Source organism: Hakea prostrata, chromosome 2 (genome assembly GCF_041222555.1).
Source record: "Hakea prostrata isolate BN-2017 chromosome 2, UWA_Hpros_2, whole genome shotgun sequence".
Classification (NCBI taxonomy): domain Eukaryota; kingdom Viridiplantae; phylum Streptophyta; class Magnoliopsida; order Proteales; family Proteaceae; genus Hakea; species Hakea prostrata.
In genome coordinates, this window is record NC_142601.1 from 62,881,209 (window position 1) to 62,901,392 (window position 20,184).

Here is a 20,184-nt window from a genome sequence, read left to right on the forward strand (position 1 = left end):
GTCATGTTAAGCGCCAATTATGACCAAACTCTATACCATCGCACTTTGTTTTCACTTTTGTTCATTGTTGTTTTTTTTTTTTAAATCTAAAGAGAATATTACATAATAATATAAGAGAAAAAGGTCTATATCGACATAATTTATCTAAAAAAAACGACGATGAAACCGCTCAACAAACAATTGTAGCGAACTAAGAAACACCTCAACATTAAGATTAAGCTCACTGATCGACAACATGATCCCCGCCAACCAATCCATTCATTGTTTTTAGTTTTCAAACACTTCTTATTTTTCAGGTAGAATGGTTTTCAAACACTATTGCTTTGAAAACATTTGAAATCATATATACCATAGCTGCATTTGTTATAATATATTGCAAGGCATCTTAAAGCGAAAGTCTTTCTAAATAATGAACACTAGACACAACCAAGAACTCGATTCTACTCTAATTTCAATTCAAAATGCTTTGGAGTTAGAATCCATTTAATTCCACCAAAATTTCTTTTTTTTGGGGATAAACGTTCCAACAAAGTTGATGCATGTAGGAGATCGTAGACTAGAAACCCTTGTCTCCCAAGAATTGGGCCTTTTTTTTTTTTTTTTTTATATCAATTCTCATTCTTTTTTTTTTTAATAGTATTTGATTTTTGTATGTATTTAATATTCACATCTCACACTTTTTTATTTAAAAGAATATAAAAAATTTCATGATTTATGATTATCTTTTTGAGCCTTTTAGTAACAATTCTCATTTTCATTTTCTGAAATTTTTTTAAAACCCTCAACAACTGTAATAGATTTTTCGTCTATTATGGATTCTAAGGCAAAAATTCATTCTTGCTCAAGGCACTTAAAATCCAAATACAATTTAAGAGTATAATGGTAAATATACATTTTATTTTATTTAATAAAAACCCTACTGTTTCCCCATTTTCTCAAATCTCAAATCCTAATGATCTATTTTCAATTTTCAATTTTCACTATCATTTTTATTTTGATATACCAAATTTATTTTTCATTCCATAATTAGAAAATACTGCAGTTCCCCACTATTCATCTGAAATTACTATACTCATATACTTGGATATGAATCTTTTGATAGAAGATAAAACTAATCCCAGAAAATGATAGTTATGAGAAACCAGGTTTCCATAGATATACCATGGCTTTCACAGCTTGTGCACCTTCAATTTTTGACTGCTTGGAAAGTATGTTTGAAACAAAACATAAAATAAAAAGAGAAACTGTTGGCACAAGACAACCCACAGATCCACCATTAACTGGAAAAAAAGAAAAAAAAAAAAAGAGGCCAACTGGCCACATGCTCTCAGTGCCCAGATCAGGAGTGTGAAAATCCTGGCTCTGCCCCCATGCATTAAAAATTACATATATGTTAATACCCTGCAAGTGCTCTCATTGGCTCCCCACTGGTGCACACGACCAGACAAAGAGAGACTTGCCCAGAAAGAAAAGAGGTGCACTGGGCAACCCTACAGATTCAATGTCCTCATAAATGTATGCATCTCATGAAGCCCTTGGGAATATTTTAGAAATAAATAAATCCCAGGCAATAAGTTCTACAAGAGCCCAAGGCCAGACAGAAATATGGGAAATTTCTAACCAATAGATAATTACTAACCCAAATTTATAACTAATACAGGCTGCTTCTTGAATTGTATAAACAACTAACCTGAAACAAGAAAAAGAAATTAAAAGTGTCAATCCCATTTGTTAAATTGTTCTCTTTTCTTTCACAAGTTGCTGCTGTGATCAGGTAGATTGATTATAAGGGATTGGTAACACAATCCAATTCCTTACAAGTGGTTTTAATTAGACATTTTTAACAAAGAGATCATTAGTTCAAACCCTAAATCTTCCGTTAGCTTCTTTTTTGACTAAACCTCAAATCAGCTTCTATGTAAAAGAAATCAAAATTCAAAGAGCCCAATACAAACAGAAGAGAAACAATACACTCAATGGCTTCCAGATACAAGTATGCCTTACTTGGAAGCAAAACAAACTAGCGATATCCCCTTCCTCTTCCACGTCGACCCCTCCCCCTGCCTCTTCCACCACTTCTTCCTCCACGAGACAACCCTTCCAATGCCCTATTGACAAGCTGGTGCTGCATACCACCATCACCTCTTCCTTTCTTCAATGCAGAGCTGCCTGAACCATTACCAGCAGTAGCAGTTCGCTTTGCACTGATGAGGTGACGTAAAATTAGCAACAGAAAACAAGAAAAACACATGAGGCAAGGAATAAAGAATAGTTCTCCCTACCCTGCTGCTGCAGCAGTTGAAGGTGTTGAAGGTTTCATTGCTTCTTTCCATGACAAATTGATTTTCTTATCCCCAATGAAAGAAGGTGATTTTGAATGCAGTGGCTGAAATGAGAAAACACATAAGAAAATAAATACCAGCATGCCCACAGGCCATGGATGCATAAAAAACAGAAAACTATTCCTCTATTCACCTGTGTCATCGCCAGTATATTATTGCAGGTTCGTAATCCAGTTGTGGTATTCTGCTTTTTCGTTTTCTGCAGAGAGTGGTATGAAAATAAGCAACATTAACTAGATAGCTACACGAGACTACAACTTCTTCCCAATAAGAAACTCACGATGCTAGCCTTCGCTTCTTCAGTCTTAGCAGCTGCCATTGCCTTGCTGTGTTCTGCCATCCCCTGAGTTAATTTCTTCATGGTGGCCCGAGCTAATTCCTCCACATTAGTCAGCCTGCACCATCACCAACAGTAACAATGTCAATTCAATTAGTTCTGAAATGTAGGAAATACCATATCTCCACCTATATGAAGTTCAATATTGCTATCTAAGTCAGTTTATCAGTCCAATATTGCTTTTATTCTTTAGTAGGAGTTTATATTGCATATTTTAATATTTTTTCTTGCAAGTAAAGAAGAATATGGGTTTGTTGCTATGATAAATCAGCCAACAATTGCTATTTTGAAATGACTCAAAACGGGGGTTCTGAGTTGAAAACCCATAAAGTTTCTAATTCCTCTGGTATTATCAGGTTATGATGTTGTAATCATACGTGAAGGTGCTATCAAGTGTGATGTTTCGCACAGGAATTAAAATACGACAAACGAAGTCAGAGGTGTGTCCAGATGTTGTGTGATAGATGTATTTCTTTAAAAATTAAAGAAAATTTGTACAGGATAGTCACAGAATCAGCTACAACGTATGGCACAAAACATTGGCGGTTAACAAGTCTCATGTAGATAAACTCTGTGTAGCGTAAATAAGGTTATATGTGAGGCAAAACCAGGAATGATCATATTATAACTGATCCAGGAGTAGCTCCAATACATAATAAGCTAAAAAAAAGTAGCTTGAGATGGCATAGCCATGTTAAACAGAGGCCTTTGTATGATCCAATACAGAAAAGTGATTTTATTCAACTTGAAGGAACTAAAAGAGCCACAGGCACCACCTAAGACGACGTAGAAGCAGTACTGAGAAAAATGATGCCAAACAGGCATCATCTTCTATTCCCTTCTTTCTATAAGAAGAATATTCACATAATGGAAATAGAAACGAGTCGTTGTTGGAAATAGAGAACTGAAAAGGCAAACCAAGTTACTTTCATGTAATTTTTTGAGCAATAAGAGAGACTTCAAAAGAAAAATGGTACCTCTCAGTGAAATCTTTGTAGCTCTCTGAAAAATCCTCGCCAAGCCTATCTGAAGGCTGACCAGTGACAATCTTATAACCACAGAGACTATTGGTGGCATTAGGAGTCTGCAAAAGTATAGACTAAATAATTATCAATCCAAAAAAAGGAACTGAATAGCAAGTCAACTAAGAAAATGACAACTAAGAAGTTCAGTTACACCTTGTGAGCTAAATGATTAAATGCATATAACAAGCACTCAACATAAGTAAAGTTCATCTCCTCTCCAGCTCTTTTCCGAGGCATATATTTCTGGGAAAAGAAAGCAGCAGGAAAAACTTATAAGACAAAAGCCCATTAAAAATATCAAGCAACAAAGAAAATGTCCTAACTTTAAAGCGTCAATTATTTGGCACAAAAAAAATATATAAAATAACTAAGAGATGAACTTGAATGGAAGCCAAAGACTAAGATTTTTTAAAAAAAATTGTGTGAATAAGCATGGAAAATGATTAAAAGCAATTATGAAGGATGGATGTAGATGTTAATGACTCAAAAAGTTTCATCACATAAAGAGATGAAAGGACAAAATATGAGAATGCAGCAACAGCTCTGCCAAGGATTTAAATTGCCAACTAAGATTTACATAAAAAAAAATCTCCCTATGTTATGGCACTAACACCTTGCTCAGAATTTAAAAAACAGGAAGAAAAAAAAAACTGGTACCTTTAAAAGCTGAACAATAGAAGGAAGTAGCTGACGTGAATCCTGTGGTGATGTATAAGGTGAGCTTTCTGCAAGGTTCTTTAGCAAGTCAAGTTTTCTTTCTTCAGGAAGCTGGCAAAGAAGAGCATCATTAGGCTAAAACTAAGCATCTACGATATGAAAACGCGAAGTATTAGAGAAAGAGGACACAGAAAACTCAAAGTGAAATCCATTGGTTCCTAATACCAAAAATTCTTATCAGTGCTTGTACTTGCCAAATAATCATTTATTGTGTGCTCATTTAGATGCTTTCATACAGGAAAAAGGTAAAAACAAATTTCCATGGTTCACAATACCAACAAACAGAGAAACTAAAGATATTACCTGATCAAAAACAGGTACGATGTGCTTGTTCACATAGCCAAGAAACTTGCTATTTGATGCACCCCTCTGAAAGTAAGAACCCAGTAAACTAAATGTTTAATTTTGTATTTGTCAAAACTGGGGGGGGGGGGGGAGGGCGGAAATTCCTTGACAATCAGATCCATACCATAAAGAATGGAAGAGCCATGTAGAGGCACGAAATCAACCTGTCGATATGATCAACATCTGAAACCTGCAACAATCAGAATTGACAATGCATTCCAGTATTATTCATCAATTTTCACTTCCCATGAGGCAAGAGGTGGGGAAAACACCAGGAAAAGATAATAAAGTGTATAAAAGACCTGCAATAGGAATGCTGAATCACAAGACAAAAGATGTAGGTGGACTGCGTGGAAAGAATTGCTGTGCTCACCATACAGGTGTATGTTCAGACGAAGGAGAATATTGCAGGATTGTTGGAAAAACAGAGCAAGCCAAAGGGAAAAGAGAAAGGGGAAAGACCGGCACATGGTCCCCACTCCCCAAGAAGCCACTAAAGATGGCTTCTATCATTTTTCTCTGTTTCTCCTTTGGATTCTTTCCTTGAAATGATCCAACTCCAACCTTCTCTCACCCAGGTAAAGGAATAACTGCCATTTCTGGCCTCACTTCCTGCTAGTGGTAGCCAAGGAAGACCCAGGTTTTAGTATCTTCAAAAGGACCTTTTCAAGATAGCATTTCCTTGGCTCATCTTATGAAGTGTGAATGATGCAGCACAACCAGAAGTTACTGATCATGCTACAGTAACGTGGACAGTAACCTAGGAAATAATTCTTCATATTTGGTGGCCCCCAAGTCCAGGTTGCAAGGAAATAAGATAGGAATTGTCTTTGCGGGATTTTTAGAGACAATGTACGATTTTGTTATTTATTTAATGGGATAATTATGTAATCAGATTTGTAATTCGAGTATTGATATATAGGATCAATTTTTTAGTTAGTTCAAAATTGCTAAGAGTCCTAGTTGGATCAGTTTTGTTGTTAGTTTTAGATTACCAAGAGTCCTACTGTAGCTGTTTTTGTATCAAAGTATGTCCCTTTTATTATTTAAACACTTGTAATCAGCTTATTGAGGATGAAATAGCAAAATGAAGTAAAGCCTCAGTTTTGTACATTTGCAGCCCCCCTCCCTGCTTCTCTTCTTCTTCTTATGAGTGTTCTCCATCTTCCCCTGCTTCAAGTCTGATTCTTCTCGGGTCTCTCCTTCTTCCCCCTATCTTCTAATCTTTTCACTCCAGAAGGGATCACTGGAGAAGAGCAGGTGAGAAGAAGTGTAGACGTGGGTGAACCTCTACAGGGAAGTACATAATAAGGGGGAAAACTTGGGCTCATTTTTTGAATTTAGGATCTCCAAGTGGTGGGTAAATGTGATTTCTAGAACTTTTTAAACTCAAAAAGTTCAATAATCTTGGCTATAGGATATTTGGGTTGACACGTGTCACAGCCGGGCACCTGCATGTGACTAGATCCATGCCAACCCGAAAGAAATGCACATTATATGTATGTATGTATGTATGTATGTATGTATGTATGTATGTATAAAAAACAGAATGAACAGATACAGCATGTTGAGAGGCAATCAAGTGGTCTACAGCTTATTCTCCAAAAGTAGTAGTACAGAGAAGCTGATCCTATTTGAACACAGAGAAGGTGTCACTCTGCATTCCTTCAAAATATCCAGGGCACAATTAAGTACAGTACAGTTTGAGAAAGCCATATAGACTTCATGTTGCATAAACAGGGCTATAACAGCCATAACAGAAGATAAAATTACATGTTGACATTTCTTCACATCCAAAAGCCAGAGACATAGATCAACTTACTTTGAACTGGGCATGTAGATCTGCCTGTCCCTGAATAATCTCAATTAACTCTTGCACCCTCTCGGGGGGAGCACTATCTCCAAACAAGCTCAAACTTTTCAAGAAGTCCATAAACATTTTAAACTCTGCTCCAGTCACATCTTGTAAACTCTAACAATAGCATTCAATAAATAGTTAGGATTCTTCTAGCAATCTCACAGACATCATAGTTAGACTTAAGACCATTACATACACTATAGGAATGGGAGAAATGGTATACGACTGAAGAAAGCCCCGAAAAAGAGATCACCATCTCAAATAAATTAGAGAGAATGAAAATAATTTAAGCTCAATCAATAAGATAATGAACTTACTTTCTTCACCAATTCAGTTATATGTCTTTCCATTTGCTCTTGAGGCTTCAAAAGTTCAGCTTTTAGGGGGAAGACCTAAAAAAGAAAAGAAAACACAAAGTGAATCAACAGTAAAATGCAGTAGAAACAGATACCATCTTTAGTCCAGGTTACAAAGCCACGACAACATTCTGGGGCCTCAAAGCTACCCAACTGCCATTTCACAATGGATCAGGATCAGAATCTAGCACCAATAGGCCCATGACAAGATTAATTGCCCTACAAATCACTTGGATGTATAAAACCCACTCCAGCAATTTATATTCATATATCTGACAGTGACAAGTATTTAAATTTAGTTTACAACCGATGAAAATAACATAATGACCAAATGGATGGAATCCATTTGATCAAGCTGCTCAAAAGTGTGTATGATATTTCATTCATGAGACTTTGCCTACCTAACATCTTGGATGCCACTCACCTAACAATAGGTCCTGATCCTCTCAACCTAAGACAGCAGATGAGTTTTCAGAACCCCAGACCTGTGAAAGGCTTACATAGCCCTAGATCCAATAAGCTCTGAATGACATAAAAATACATTGTAGAAGAGGTGGAAACAAAAGTTACAGAGGACTGTTCTCACCTTATCCCTAACAAAATTCAGAACCTTTTCACGTATACTTTCATCAGTACTTGGTTCATCAGTGCTCTCAATATGCTTAAACAAGGCTGTCAAAGAAGCTGCAGCAATTGCATACATTAGATAGAGAAGAACTGTGATAAACAAGGTTCCAGGTTTACAAAATAAACCATAAAAACAGTTGGGTTAGAAGTGCGAAACCATACCGATCTGGAAGGCAGTAAAAGGGTAATTCAAGGGAAAAAACAAAGGTCCATTAGGAAGGAAGACATGGGAAAGGAGTGAAAAGAGGGGTTTACAAGTTAAATGGAGGGTGTGATTCTGTCGAACTAGCAAGGGAGACTGCAAGGAAGGAAAGCCCTGGGACAAAGGAGGACAAGATGCAGGACTGAAGGGGACCAGGTGACTTCGAAGGATGGTGTTGGTACAAGGAAGCTCATCACCAGGATGGGAATCAACTCACAGCAAGAGGGTGCAACAACCAGGTATGATCGCTCCACTGCCCCCCCCCCCCCCTCTCTCCCCAAAGTCTGCTTTAGGCTGTCACTTCTCTTCTTATATTTCTCCCTTTCTTTTTTCCTTGTTTTGTTGTTGTTGTTACTGCTACTTATTTTTGTTGTTTATATATTAATTTATTTATTTATTTTTGGGGATAGGGGTGGGGGAGTTTGGGGTCACTGTTACAGAGAGGAAGAAACAGAAAGTGTGATCACAGGGGTTGAAGATAGTTAATATTTGTTTTTCACTGGTTCTGATTGTATAGCTGAACAATAACAGAAGAGAAGCAATAGATAAGACAAAGATGAATGGGGTAAGAGAGATTGACTGGGAGGGCTATAAGAACTTCAGCTCTGATACCAAATTAATGGAGGGCTCATTAGGAGGAGAGGGAAAATATGACAGAATTAGGTCGAGAGTCTTGAGATGGAGAGAGATTCACATATGGAAGGGAAGGATCAAGAAAAAGCAAAGCCACACCAGGCACTCATAACTCAAACTTCAGATTTTGAAACTTAATATATGAACTCAGTCTCCTACCATAATACATCAATCGAAAGAAAACATCCTAAGATGGAAACAGAGTCTAACTAGAAAGGGAACCACCCAAGAAATTCCTACATGATCTATCAATACAAAAAAATTAATAAAATAAAGCAACAAAATTACTGGAAACAGGAAAAGCTCATGCCCTGCTAAACACGGGAGCCAAATCCAATATTGCACGCAAGAGTACAGTAGTATGATAGAATCTAGGACGATGAGAAAAAAGAGGAATTAACCAAAATGAAGCAATGCATATGCCTAGATAACAGGTTTGAACCGAAACTTGAAAGTCATAATTACTGTACAAGGTTGAGTTACCTTTTGCATCTTGCCTTAACAAGGACAACAGGGCTTTGTGTACAGCATCACGCTCCACATTTTCCTCTAAAAGCATTGCCACACTCTTATCAGAATTACTGTCAGAAGAAAAAATGAAAGGAATCTAGGCATCCAAAAGATATTATTTGAACAAACTACCAGCTGTGAGAAGCTGTCCAAGAATATCCACAATTTTAGACACATATTCTGGTGTATCCTTGCAAAAAAGAGGAAGTCCACGTATGGCTTGCACCCGGATCTGTGGATGAACAGAAAAAAGAGTTTGAATTATACCATACAAACATTCACTGTAGTTTAAATTATCAAACATAATCACAACAAATATCCTGATAACTATGTTCTTACAGGTTTTTTCATTATCATTTTTGGGTGGAACTGGTTCCCTCCAGTCTGCTTGCCATTCATTCTTTTCCACTCCCATGAAGGATACCATTTCATCAGACAATTCTTAACAAATTGCCAGATCAAACTATTACAGCCATTTATAAGACATTAAACATAATGGCAATTCTTGACCAGAACCCAACCACTCAAAACTCCCTCTCCCACATGCACTATTAGTCAGAAAAACTATATGCAGCTAGGCAAGTTAAACTACCCAAACTAGAACTAGTTGAGTATAATTCCCCACCAGCAAAATACCTAGCTTAAACAGTTTTGGTAGGTGGTATCTGCAGACCCAGTTATTGACCCATCACAACCTCTAATGAGAGAAAAACATATCACGTTAGGGTACATCCATCAACAAGGGCCGAACCCAAAATGAGCGCCAAAGCTATCCCAAACATCTCAAAATTGTTGATGAACAGATCAGTGTTGGTTGAGAGTATTTCGCACCCCATCTCAACCTTGAAAGTAGGGAAAGCAAGATATTTAGGATAGTACTTTATTAATTATAAATTTATTTCCATTATCTTGTCAGTTTACTTTGTTAGAGTTCAACTTGTAACAGATTCCAAACATTACAGCATACTTGTGAAGGATCTCCCTCATTGAGCTAAAACTCTTTTTATTTGTTTCCTTAGTTGAGTACCTTCTATATGAAGGCTACACAGCCGCTCTCCCCTGATGGGCTACTAGGATTCCCTTCTCCCACCGCTCTCCCCTGATGGGCTACTAGGATTCCCTTCTCCCGCCGTTCTCTCCCCTTATCTTCCTTCCTGTTTCTTCTTTTTATTTCTTACTTTCACTCCTTGATGGCAAATTGAATGACTTCACATCATCCCCCCCCCCCCCAGCAGGTTGTTCTGGTATAAGATCATCACCCTATGGCAACTCAAATTGTTTAATCCCAGTAAGATGATAACCACCCAAGTGCAATTCAAACCCAACAATACTAGACATTAACACCCACTATGTGTTAAGTACATAGCAATCAAGCTCACTTTAGTCGTTCCCCCAGCAACAATTTTCAAAGAAGTCCTCCATTAGTTTGGACGTGTGCTTACCTGATTTTCAGAAGATCCTCGACAGAGAATCGAACCCCAAAACCCAATCTCAGTGAGACAAATTCCTCCTTTAGGAGAGTAGTGTTTTTCCACCTCTCAGTACTGGACAGGAGGTTGAAGACAACCAAGGTTGTTTATAAACCTCCTTTACATCATGTTTTCCGCTGCTAGCACCATTCCCTACAACAACAACCATAACCTTATCCCAACTAAATGCGGTTGGCCACATGGAACTACAGGAGGCTAAGATAGTAACAAAAGGAGATTACTAAAGGAGTAAAAAATTGACTTTGAGTTGATCTAGAGAGCAGAAATCCCCAAAGAGAGGGCTAAGAACAGTCGATTGTGAGGACATAACATTGTGGTACATGGTGATCAACAGATGAAAAGTCAATAGGAGGCCAAGGAACTTGCTCAACTTTGATCATTAATTTTATTTTGTTTGGACGCATGTGGTCGGTGTGGTGACTGCAAAGACTTTGTTCTGAGTTCTCCAGTCAATTGCTCCTCCAAATGGCTAGATATAGAGAGTGAGTCGGCGACCTAAAGGGGAGCGCCAAGACCACTCATGATCTGAAGAAGTGACTTGCCTTAGGGATCTGTAGCGGCTGTTAAGGCAGAGGTTGGTGCTCCTCCGCCTCTACATCTCTCTTCCTCCTCCTCTTCTTTGTCGTGGTAGTGTTGGGTGGAGGCGAAGAGACGCAGGTCGTCCGCCTGTGTCTCTCCACCTCCTTCCTCTCTTGCTCTCTGATTCTCCTTTCTTTCTCTCTAATTCTCCTCCCTGTTTCTCTGCTCTTGCTTCCATCTTCTCCCTGCTTCTCATCTCCTCTCTACCCTCTCCTCTTAGTCCAGGGGAAAAAAAGACAAGAGAATGGCCATTTCAGGGTTCTGTCTATGGTCGTTGAGGATTTCTGTTTTCAGTTGTCTCTCTAGCGTCGGGGGAAAGCCATGAGGACCACTATTGCTGATCTTTCCAATTCTGTTTCGATCCCAAATATGGTCTCATCTCCTTCTCTGTCTCTCCTTCTCTCTCCCTCTCCCCTTTTCTGTTTCTGGTTTCAGCTTCTTTGTCGAGGGTTCTAGTCCTTAATGGCATTTCTGGCATGGGGGGAAGCCGTGAGGGCCATCATAGTTGTTCTCTCCGAATCGGGTCCATTCTTAGATCCCGATGTTTCTCCTTCTCTTTCCCTCTCACCTTCCTATTTCAAGGTTTCATTTCAATTCATCAAGGATTCCAGCCTTTGATGGCCTCTCTAGCTTTGGGAGAAAGCAATGAGGGTCATCATTGTTGAACTCTCCGAACTATTTCCAAATATGACATGTTCTCTTAATTCTTCATCTGAATCTTGTGTTGCTACCAACCCTCCATTTGTGGTGATATTGCGCAGGTCCCTGCGCATTGTTGCAAGGAAGGCTTCTCATGGCTCTAACTGATCGGGAGATTGAGCCAATCTAGTGGGGTTTGCTGCCCTTTTGGTCCACTTTTTGTGGTTGTATTTTCTGGTCTGATTGTAGGGCTTTGGGCCACTTGTTCTTGTGTGTCTAGCTTGCTTTTATTGTTGCTCTTAGGTAGTTGCTAGGCTCAATGCCTCTTAGATTGCTTGTTAGTATGGCTTTGGGCCACTTGTGCTTGTGTAACTAGTTTGCTTTTATTGTTGCTCTTAGGTGTTGCTAGGCTAGATGGCTCTCAGGTTGCTTGTTAGTTGGGCCTCTGTCTTGCTTTGCCTGGGCTTTGTCCCTTGTGCTCTTATATTTTCTTTTTTCCTCTTTAGTAATGAATTATTTATTCATCCAAAAAAAAAGTGGAAAAATAAAGTAAAAGTACAATAAGTAGGGGGATGATATTAAAGTAGTAGTCGAAGCAGCATTGTAGGAACATCCCCCTACAAAGGGCCTACAACAAGTCCCTCTCCTCCAAGCAACTCTAGTCATGAAAATACTAGTATAAAGCCCCATCACATGCATATCCTTTCTTACAACCTCTCCAGTAGTCAATTTAGGCCTACCTGTACCTTTTCTAGTTCTGCTGAACTGAATCTGGCCACTCTTACTTACCAATGCATCAACAAGTCTCTTTGTTGTACATGCCAACACCACCTCAAGCAGCTCTTTCGTTGTTTATCCAAATTGACACAGCTCCCAATTCATTTCTAATATAATCATTCCTGACTCTATTTCTCCTGGGCTAGCCTCACATTGTCCTCAACATCCTCATCCATCCTATCTGTATTGCTCTTCTTAACTGCCCAGCATTCCACTACATATTTTGGTTTCATCATTGTCCAGTAAAACTTCCACTTAAATTTGTTAGCCGTTAGTTTGTCACATAAACCTCCCAATGCACCCCTTTGTTGAAGGTTGACCCAACATATCTAAAGCATCCACTTGGTGGTAGCTCTTGTTCCACAAGTTTTACCATGTCATCTCAATGAGATCTCAAATATTTCATGAATTTCAACCTCAGTAGTCAGTAGGCAGTCACATGCTCATAGAATTATATTTTGGCATAGGAGTTCAAGCATGGGAAACCTTGGGTAGTAATTAGGTAGTCACATGCCAGGAGCTAAGACTTGGTAAACTTATTAGGACGTTGATGACTTAAGTTAGTTATGTATTATTGTTCATTGTACATAGAATGATGTCTAAAATAGTATAACTTATCCAATATTTTCTTACTGTTCACTATGCAATTTACTTTGTAGTAAAAACTTTAAGTCTTTAATGTGTGTGCCTTCATCCATTATTGCATGCTTTACTTGTTTTACTTGCCAATTATGTGTCCCATAATACAAACAATTTGTAATAGGAATATTCTACACATTTACATTTAGGTTTTGGCCTTAATTGCCAACTATAGGTGCAAACCCAAACCACCGAATTGGATGTTTCTTCTTTTGCTTTTAAAGATTAAACAAGTTTTTTAAGCTTAAAACAAACTTTCCTTCAAGCTTCAAAACCAAACCCGGCCATTTGCTCACAAAACATTAAAAGTAGAAAGAAAAAAAAATCAAGAGACTCAGACATGGTTGGGATGATTGTCCGAGAAGAGTTCTCGAACCTTGAGCACGCTAGAAGTTTCATGGAAGGGCTTCCCGTCAAGTGTTTGAGCTATGGAAAAATTGCTTACTAACCCTTTGAAATAGCATTCAGAGAAATTCCATTATTCTTCAGTATTCAATGGTATCACCATCACAACCACGACAAAAATCAATTACTAGTAGGGAATAACTCAAAACAAGCAAGTGACCATGTTGATCACCTGATTAGCCCTACAACCCTATCAACGATCCGCAACAATTTAGAAGGTCACAAAAGACAGGAATTTCAATTCAGATAACTATGCTGCAGTATTCACATAGACAAATGGAATAAACCAAGTGAAAAAGTCTATGAAACCCTATCAACGAGATGCACTATCTATCAAGGGCATTCAATCCTTGAGCTCTGCTAAGCAAATTATCAGGTGCCCTATACCAGAAGAAGTATAACCCGACAACGCCACAAAATAACAAATTTGGCACCAAGGAAAGAAAATGAAGAGGATAAAGAGAGAGAACAGCAACTTACTCCAAGTTCCTCTTCCTCGCACAAATCAAAATGGGCTTCAACGGCTTGGCTGGAGATGCTGGGGAAGAACTTGAAGAACCGGGGAATGAGCTGTGCCGCTAACTGTTTTGCCTTGGTGCTTCCCTTAGCCGCTTTTATTATACCTTCGTAATCGTTGACATTCTGCTTCAGACACAGAAAAATATGTGAATAATCCACAAAACGGTATCACTCTCAACAGCCCTATTGCTCCATTCCAAAGGAACAAGGAAGAAGAAGAAGTCGAAAACCAACCTGTGATTTATCCTTAGCCTCGTTTAGTCGTTCGCCAAACTCGTAGAGCTTCTCGATCTCGCTCGTATCTTCAGACCCATCAGCCATTTCTCCTGCTTCGTATATGCAGAGAGCTCCAGGCAAATAAATAAAATCACAAGAAAAGACGGGAGAAAGTAGGGTTTGGTACTGAAGATAAAATTAAGTGAGTTTCTTACTTCTAATAGAACGGCAGTGAAATGGAGCAGATGGAGAAAGCGAAAACTCTTGTTGGGCTCAAAATTACTGGGAGAGAAAGAACCAGGAAGAGTCAACTTCTGAGAGAGGGGATAGAATTAGAAATTGTTTGCTTCTAATCGCTTCGATGGAAAAATGGAGCAGAAGCACAAAGTGATAATTTATTTATTTCCTACTAAGTACCAATCGCTCTAGCGTCTTAATTTCAGAAGCGAAGCTTGTAGAGCGCGTTTGGTACCATTCTCACAAAACGTTTTTTTGGAACAAAAGAACTGATTGAAAGACGTCCGTTAAAATGGTTCATTTTTTCTGTTTTGAAACATAAAAAAATTGTTTTTACTAAATAACAACAATAAATCTTGTCCCAATTAAATGGGGTCGCTTAATTTTCACCAAATAACAGTAAAAGAAATTGATCATGATGGAAACCTAAAAATGACTTTATCAAACACCAACTTATTCTTTTCAGAAATGATTTATCAAATGCTCATTCCAAGTAAAGAACGGTACTTTAACACATAAATATTAAAAATAAATTTTGCTTATAATCGGTCTCTCAGAACAGAAACATTTATTAATATCTGATCTATTTTTTTTAATATAAAATATCTACTGTACTAGATATTTGATAAAGATGTTCAAATATTATAATTATATAAAAAGGTTATAATTTAAACAAATAAAGTTTGCATTTTGAATTTGCATCAATCTTTGGATGGTAATATGTTATTGGCAACAAAGTTTTAACTTTTAAGGGATCATTTTTCCCATTGGCCTTGTGTGGGGAGGGTTTAGAAACAATGAAATATCCTTATCCCCTATATATAAGAAGCGCCTTTTGTACAGAAAAAAGAAAAAAAATATTATTTAAGAAAAAGCATCTAGAGATAATTTTTTGTGATTTTTTTTGTGGTTTTTTTTTTTTCTTTCTTTTATTTTCTGTGATTCCCCTTTCATGTTTTTCCTACTTTCAATTTCTACTCATGGATCTAAATTAGGTTTAATTTAATCATCCCAAGTTTGCTCCACCAAACTTGATAATAGTACTATTCTAAAATGATGCCACATGAGCAATTTGAATCCAACGATCCAACTTGAGTTAAAGAAGTTACTTCCGAACCCAAATCTAATATGGGCCAATCAAGTATCCTCCATCTCAGTCACAAATTTGTGCGTCACTCTAGTTAAATCATTTGGCTTTAAAAACCGACAAAGTTGGTTGAGGCTAGGTTAGTCTCTAAGAACTACAAAGTCGTAATCCTCGCTTTTATTTAGGGTTAATGGCTTACAAGTCGAATCTTATAAAGGTACTTATGCAGTGATATTTGGCCCCTTCCATTTTCATTGATTTATCCTAATTTTCATTATTTTTTTTTTGGGTAGTCTTTCTTTTCATTGTTAATTACAATGAAGATACCATTGTCATTTACACTAATATAATATAATTTTAACTTTGCAAGGAAAACCATAGGAGGTTCAAGAGAAAATCCACATAATATGACCTAGGACACAGCCAGGAAGCCCGAAAACATATATAAAACTATCGATAATCATAAAGTAATACTGGTTCCTAAGGATACCAGAACCAGTCGAACTCAAGGGAAGAAGGGAGCTGTAAATGCACCATTATCCAGATATGGCAGTACAAATTTGTTGTCAAAATAAGACATTGGTTCACTGGGGTTCATCCCTTGCATGAACCAAGCTTGTCCTTGTAGACCATTCATACCCATCTGCAAAGCTTCATTGTTCTCTAGGCTCATTGTTCCAGTTGAAACCATGCTCCTTGAGGTTGTTTCATTCTGTGATGGAGTCTGCTTAAGGATTTCAGTCCTATATTTGATGGCCTTCATCTTTTCATCTATCACATTTGTCAAATCAGTTAGATCAAGCATGGTAAGATCATACATATCCTTGTTACCTTTCAAGCATTCATACATAAGCATTGTCATCTCCTTCTTCCTGTTCTCCTTCTGAACCCTCCTCAGTTGATCCCTTGCTTTTTCAATGCGTTGCCTCAGATACTCCTCATGGTTCTCCATCTTCTTGCTTTTTGCCATCTGAGGCAAGCTCTTGAAAACATTAAGCACTTCTCTTGCACCCAGTGCAGAGGGCCAAACTTCTGGCTGCCCTCCATTTGGACCGTAAACAATACCACATACCTTGACACCACAAAGCGTGCTAAGTTCACTCATCTTCTTCATCATCCCTTTCTTTCTTTTGTTGAAGGTGTTCTTCCTTGCTGTCTCATTAGCAATCAAAGCAAGCTTGATCTTTTTCCTAGCCATGGCAACAAGGTCTGTATTTTCTCTCCTCACCCCGGTGACATATATAATGGAAGAAAATCATATAATGGGAAATTATTTAAGAGAGACAGGTGCCAATGTTTGTCTTGTCGACAACTAGACTGCCACAAATGTATAGGTGAGTCTTGAATGTTCATTGTAGCGAGGAAAAAAAATCACTCATTAACATTTGAAAATAGGATATGTTCGAGATGAAATCAATCGCTATTTTTCTTTATTCAGACCGTATTTAACGATTCTAACAATTATGTTTTTACCAAAAAAATTGAATGGCCAGAAATGCATGGCTGGTGCATAAATGTTCTAATTAAATCTGGTTTGGTGAGTATTTCGATATTCACCTTGAAAGAGAAAATTCGTCCATTAACAGTTATTTACTTAAAATGCTGTATTTCTTTATTTTGATCAAGATTTGGTGGATCCATATCAACATTTGAGAAATTTTTAGAGATATGAACAATTTACGTTGTCAATCGTTGGATGACTAGTGAATATGTGGCTAATAAATACAAATGGGATTTTGAGAAACTTTCCTTACTTATTTTGGGCTAAAAATGTATATATATGAATCTTCCATCAAATGAGATAATCAATCTATTCATGAATATATATATAAGAGTAATTAAGGTGAATGCTTCAAGTTAGCATCGATGATGTTGTGGAAGGTAGAGGCGATAATGCTGTAAGCTCTATCTGTCGGGTGAACAGCATCCCAGAACACATACTTACTTGCATCAGCACAGACTATAGAGCTGGTACCACAAGAGAAAGAAGCTTCTATCAATCCTGACCCACAACAGCCCTTGTTAGTTTCTTCAAAACCTGCATCAATCACAATCAAAATTAATTACTTGTTAGCTAGAATGCAAAATCGACCAGCTAGCAAGCACTAGCGGAATCTTGATCAAAATAATTAACCACTTCATGAGGTAGGTGACTTACCATATTTTTCTGGGTTCTGGAGTAATTCAGACAAGGGTGTGTAAATGTCTGCATAGACCATGATACATCCAAGGAACTGCTTTTTGTTTTTCATGGCTACCAACATGTCTTGAAGCTCTTTGTTGAATTCTCTTGCTGCCGATGAGTAGGTGGCAATGCAATTTCTCTCTAAGAATTCATCTTGCATGGTCATCACCTCCGGCAAACAACCCATTGGAGGAAGACTACCGACTGCAAATTTTCGGATTCCAAGATCCCACAAGCTCTGTCATGCATGAACACATGATGAAGAGAGTTATTTTGAACATGACAAATCAAGATGGCAAAAAGGAACACTTCCTTATTTAGTAGGGTAACAAAGTTACTTCATGAGAGAGAATTCAAGGTTTGCTCACAACTAGAAAATGCATTTCCCATTTAATTACTAGGCCTTTAAGCGAGCCATGGGTGTGAAAAAGACTAGAACTACTGTATTGTTTCAGAGGTAACGCATCCCAATTCCTAGAAATAAATGAGGGTTAGCATCGGTTGTTCTCAAGTCTTACACTTACCCTAAGAGCATTTGTAGATTTCCAAATGTCAATTTTTTTATAAAATGTGAAAAAAACTTTCAGATAAACTTTCACACAAAAACAAATTGATTCCTATAATTGAAGTGTCATTAGATAGTACTTCTCCTAGCCAACAGCATTGTCAGGAAAATTTATGCCAATTAAGTTGTTTTTAATGCTATGGTGATGATCAAGGAGAACCAAAAAACCTTGGAGGGGTATAAGAGACTCGGAGTGGAGTCCAACTGAGTTAAATCAGTCCAAGTCCAGACCGATTTCAAAATCTAAAGTCTGTTTTGAGGACTTCATATCAACAAGTTAGAACCAAACCTGAAGCGTCTGCTGCAGATTCTGCAACAAGAACTGCTGGTAATTTGCAGTAGTAGTGTACCTTTCACGTCTAATTGGGAAGCCAAAGTAATTCACCACAAAATCGTTGGTTCCACAGCTAATTACTGCAATGGAGTTCTTGATGTGATCTTCTGCTCTGTTTGTTCCAATTTCTCTGGCTATCTTTGTTTTGTACTCCTTGAAATACTCCAGCTGCGTGCCCATGTCAATTACATTCTGTAACCAAGCATAACCCATCATTATAATGAAACTGTTTTGAAGAAAAAATACATTGAGAGAGAGAGACGCACGCTTAGTGTTGCTGTAAGTGGGTCATAGCCTGAACCAGCAGATGCAAAACTAACTCCGGTTAGCAAATCATCCAAGCTAAGTGAGTTATCAAGATATGGTGGCACAAACTCTTTGATTCCCACATAAGAAGCTGCATCCAAAAATTTCAATTCAACCAAAAGAAGCCCAGATGTATAAGAACAGTACAGTTACTTGGTAGTAGATGAGTTGATTACCGATGAAATCTGTGGGAAGTCGGCCATCGGAGAACCGCCCAGTTGGTAACTTGTTTGGAAAATTTATTCCATAGGGTGGGAAATTGCTCTTGAAAATGGTATCTATAAAGTTGTTATTCCCTGGGTCGACTGTAGAGTCTCCAAACACGTAAATGGCTGAAAGATTAAAATGCTTGGTGTTCTGTAAAGCTTGAGTTTGAGCTACAAAGAGTAAAAGGAGGAGAAGAGAACTCATCTTGAACATTCCTCTAACAAAGTTAAAAGAAAGAAAGAATGATAAATGAGTGCCACAGATTAATCAGAACACAAAGAAGAAATACAGATTCAGCTGCAGGTTTGAGTAGTCATTTTATAACTGGTACTGGGGTCAGCTATTAAAGATTTTAGGACGAACTTGCCCCCTATCCTTCACTCTATTTACCTAGGGTTGGTGGTAGAATGATTTTAATTTGTGGCAGCAGCTGCTGGTGGTTAGGATTTTGCCACATATGCAAAATTGAATCTGACGGTTGTGGGAGAACCTATAGGGATATATATATATATATATATATATATATATATATATATATATATATATATATATATATATGTAAATATCAAATTTTAATTTTACGTTCAAAGTTGTTAGGATTAGAGCGATCAATCACACACAATTGAATATAAAACAAGGAAGAAAGAGACATGGATCTAGTTCACCTCAATGTGAGGCTACGTCCGGCATTAAGTTTTTCACTATATTCAATGTTCGATTACAAAATAATATATATAAGCGCTTAGAAACCCTAAGCCACAGCTATTCATGGGCCCAAACGCAAACTGTAAAGAAACCTCTAAGTCCCATAGAAACAGAATAGGACCTCATGTCTGTCGGCAACACAATGAGAAGCATGAACCATACTCAACAATTGGTATCAGAGCACCCAAGGTTTGAAAATTTGGGAATCAAGTCGAGTAAACTCAGGCACTTCACTTTGTAAATTTAAAAACTTGTAAATCTTTGAATGTAAAATTAAAATTTGATATTTACATATATATTCCGCAGGTTCTCCTACAACCGTCAAATTCAATTTTACATATG

General features: G+C 37.6%; 2 protein-coding genes and 1 pseudogene across 4 annotated transcripts; all 3 read right to left on the reverse strand.

Moving 5' to 3' along the window:
* Window positions 1–994: 994 nt before the first annotated feature.
* On the reverse strand, window positions 995–14,644 carry LOC149025563 (apoptosis inhibitor 5-like protein API5). Of its 3 annotated transcripts, none has more exons than XM_089145771.1 (17): window positions 14,432–14,644; window positions 14,235–14,326; window positions 13,962–14,123; window positions 9,085–9,184; window positions 8,926–8,991; window positions 7,567–7,664; window positions 6,942–7,016; window positions 6,589–6,738; window positions 4,891–4,956; window positions 4,725–4,790; window positions 4,362–4,472; window positions 3,858–3,947; window positions 3,657–3,763; window positions 2,623–2,737; window positions 2,476–2,541; window positions 2,283–2,386; window positions 995–2,204 (listed from the first exon to the last, which is right to left on the reverse strand). In XM_089145771.1, exons 2-17 carry the CDS (start codon window positions 14,319–14,321, stop codon window positions 2,021–2,023), a joined length of 1,647 nt encoding a protein of 548 aa, XP_089001897.1. In that variant the 5' UTR covers window positions 14,322–14,326; window positions 14,432–14,644; the 3' UTR covers window positions 995–2,020. The 3 variants fall into 3 exon arrangements, with proteins under 3 accessions (XP_089001897.1, XP_089001898.1, XP_089001896.1); XM_089145772.1 differs by having other exon boundaries at window positions 14,235–14,329; XM_089145770.1 differs by having other exon boundaries at window positions 997–1,690; window positions 2,005–2,204; window positions 14,235–14,644.
* Window positions 14,645–15,872: 1,228 nt separating this feature from the next.
* LOC149025564 (agamous-like MADS-box protein AGL80 pseudogene) lies at window positions 15,873–17,121 on the reverse strand (annotated as a pseudogene).
* A 148-nt stretch (window positions 17,122–17,269) lies between these two features.
* On the reverse strand, window positions 17,270–19,411 carry LOC149025565 (GDSL-like Lipase/Acylhydrolase superfamily protein). The gene is made up of 5 exons (XM_089145773.1): window positions 19,107–19,411; window positions 18,891–19,021; window positions 18,580–18,816; window positions 17,699–17,963; window positions 17,270–17,578 (listed from the first exon to the last, which is right to left on the reverse strand). Exons 1-5 carry the CDS (start codon window positions 19,348–19,350, stop codon window positions 17,379–17,381), a joined length of 1,077 nt encoding a protein of 358 aa, XP_089001899.1. The 5' UTR covers window positions 19,351–19,411; the 3' UTR covers window positions 17,270–17,378.
* Between the last annotated feature and the right edge of the window lie 773 nt (window positions 19,412–20,184).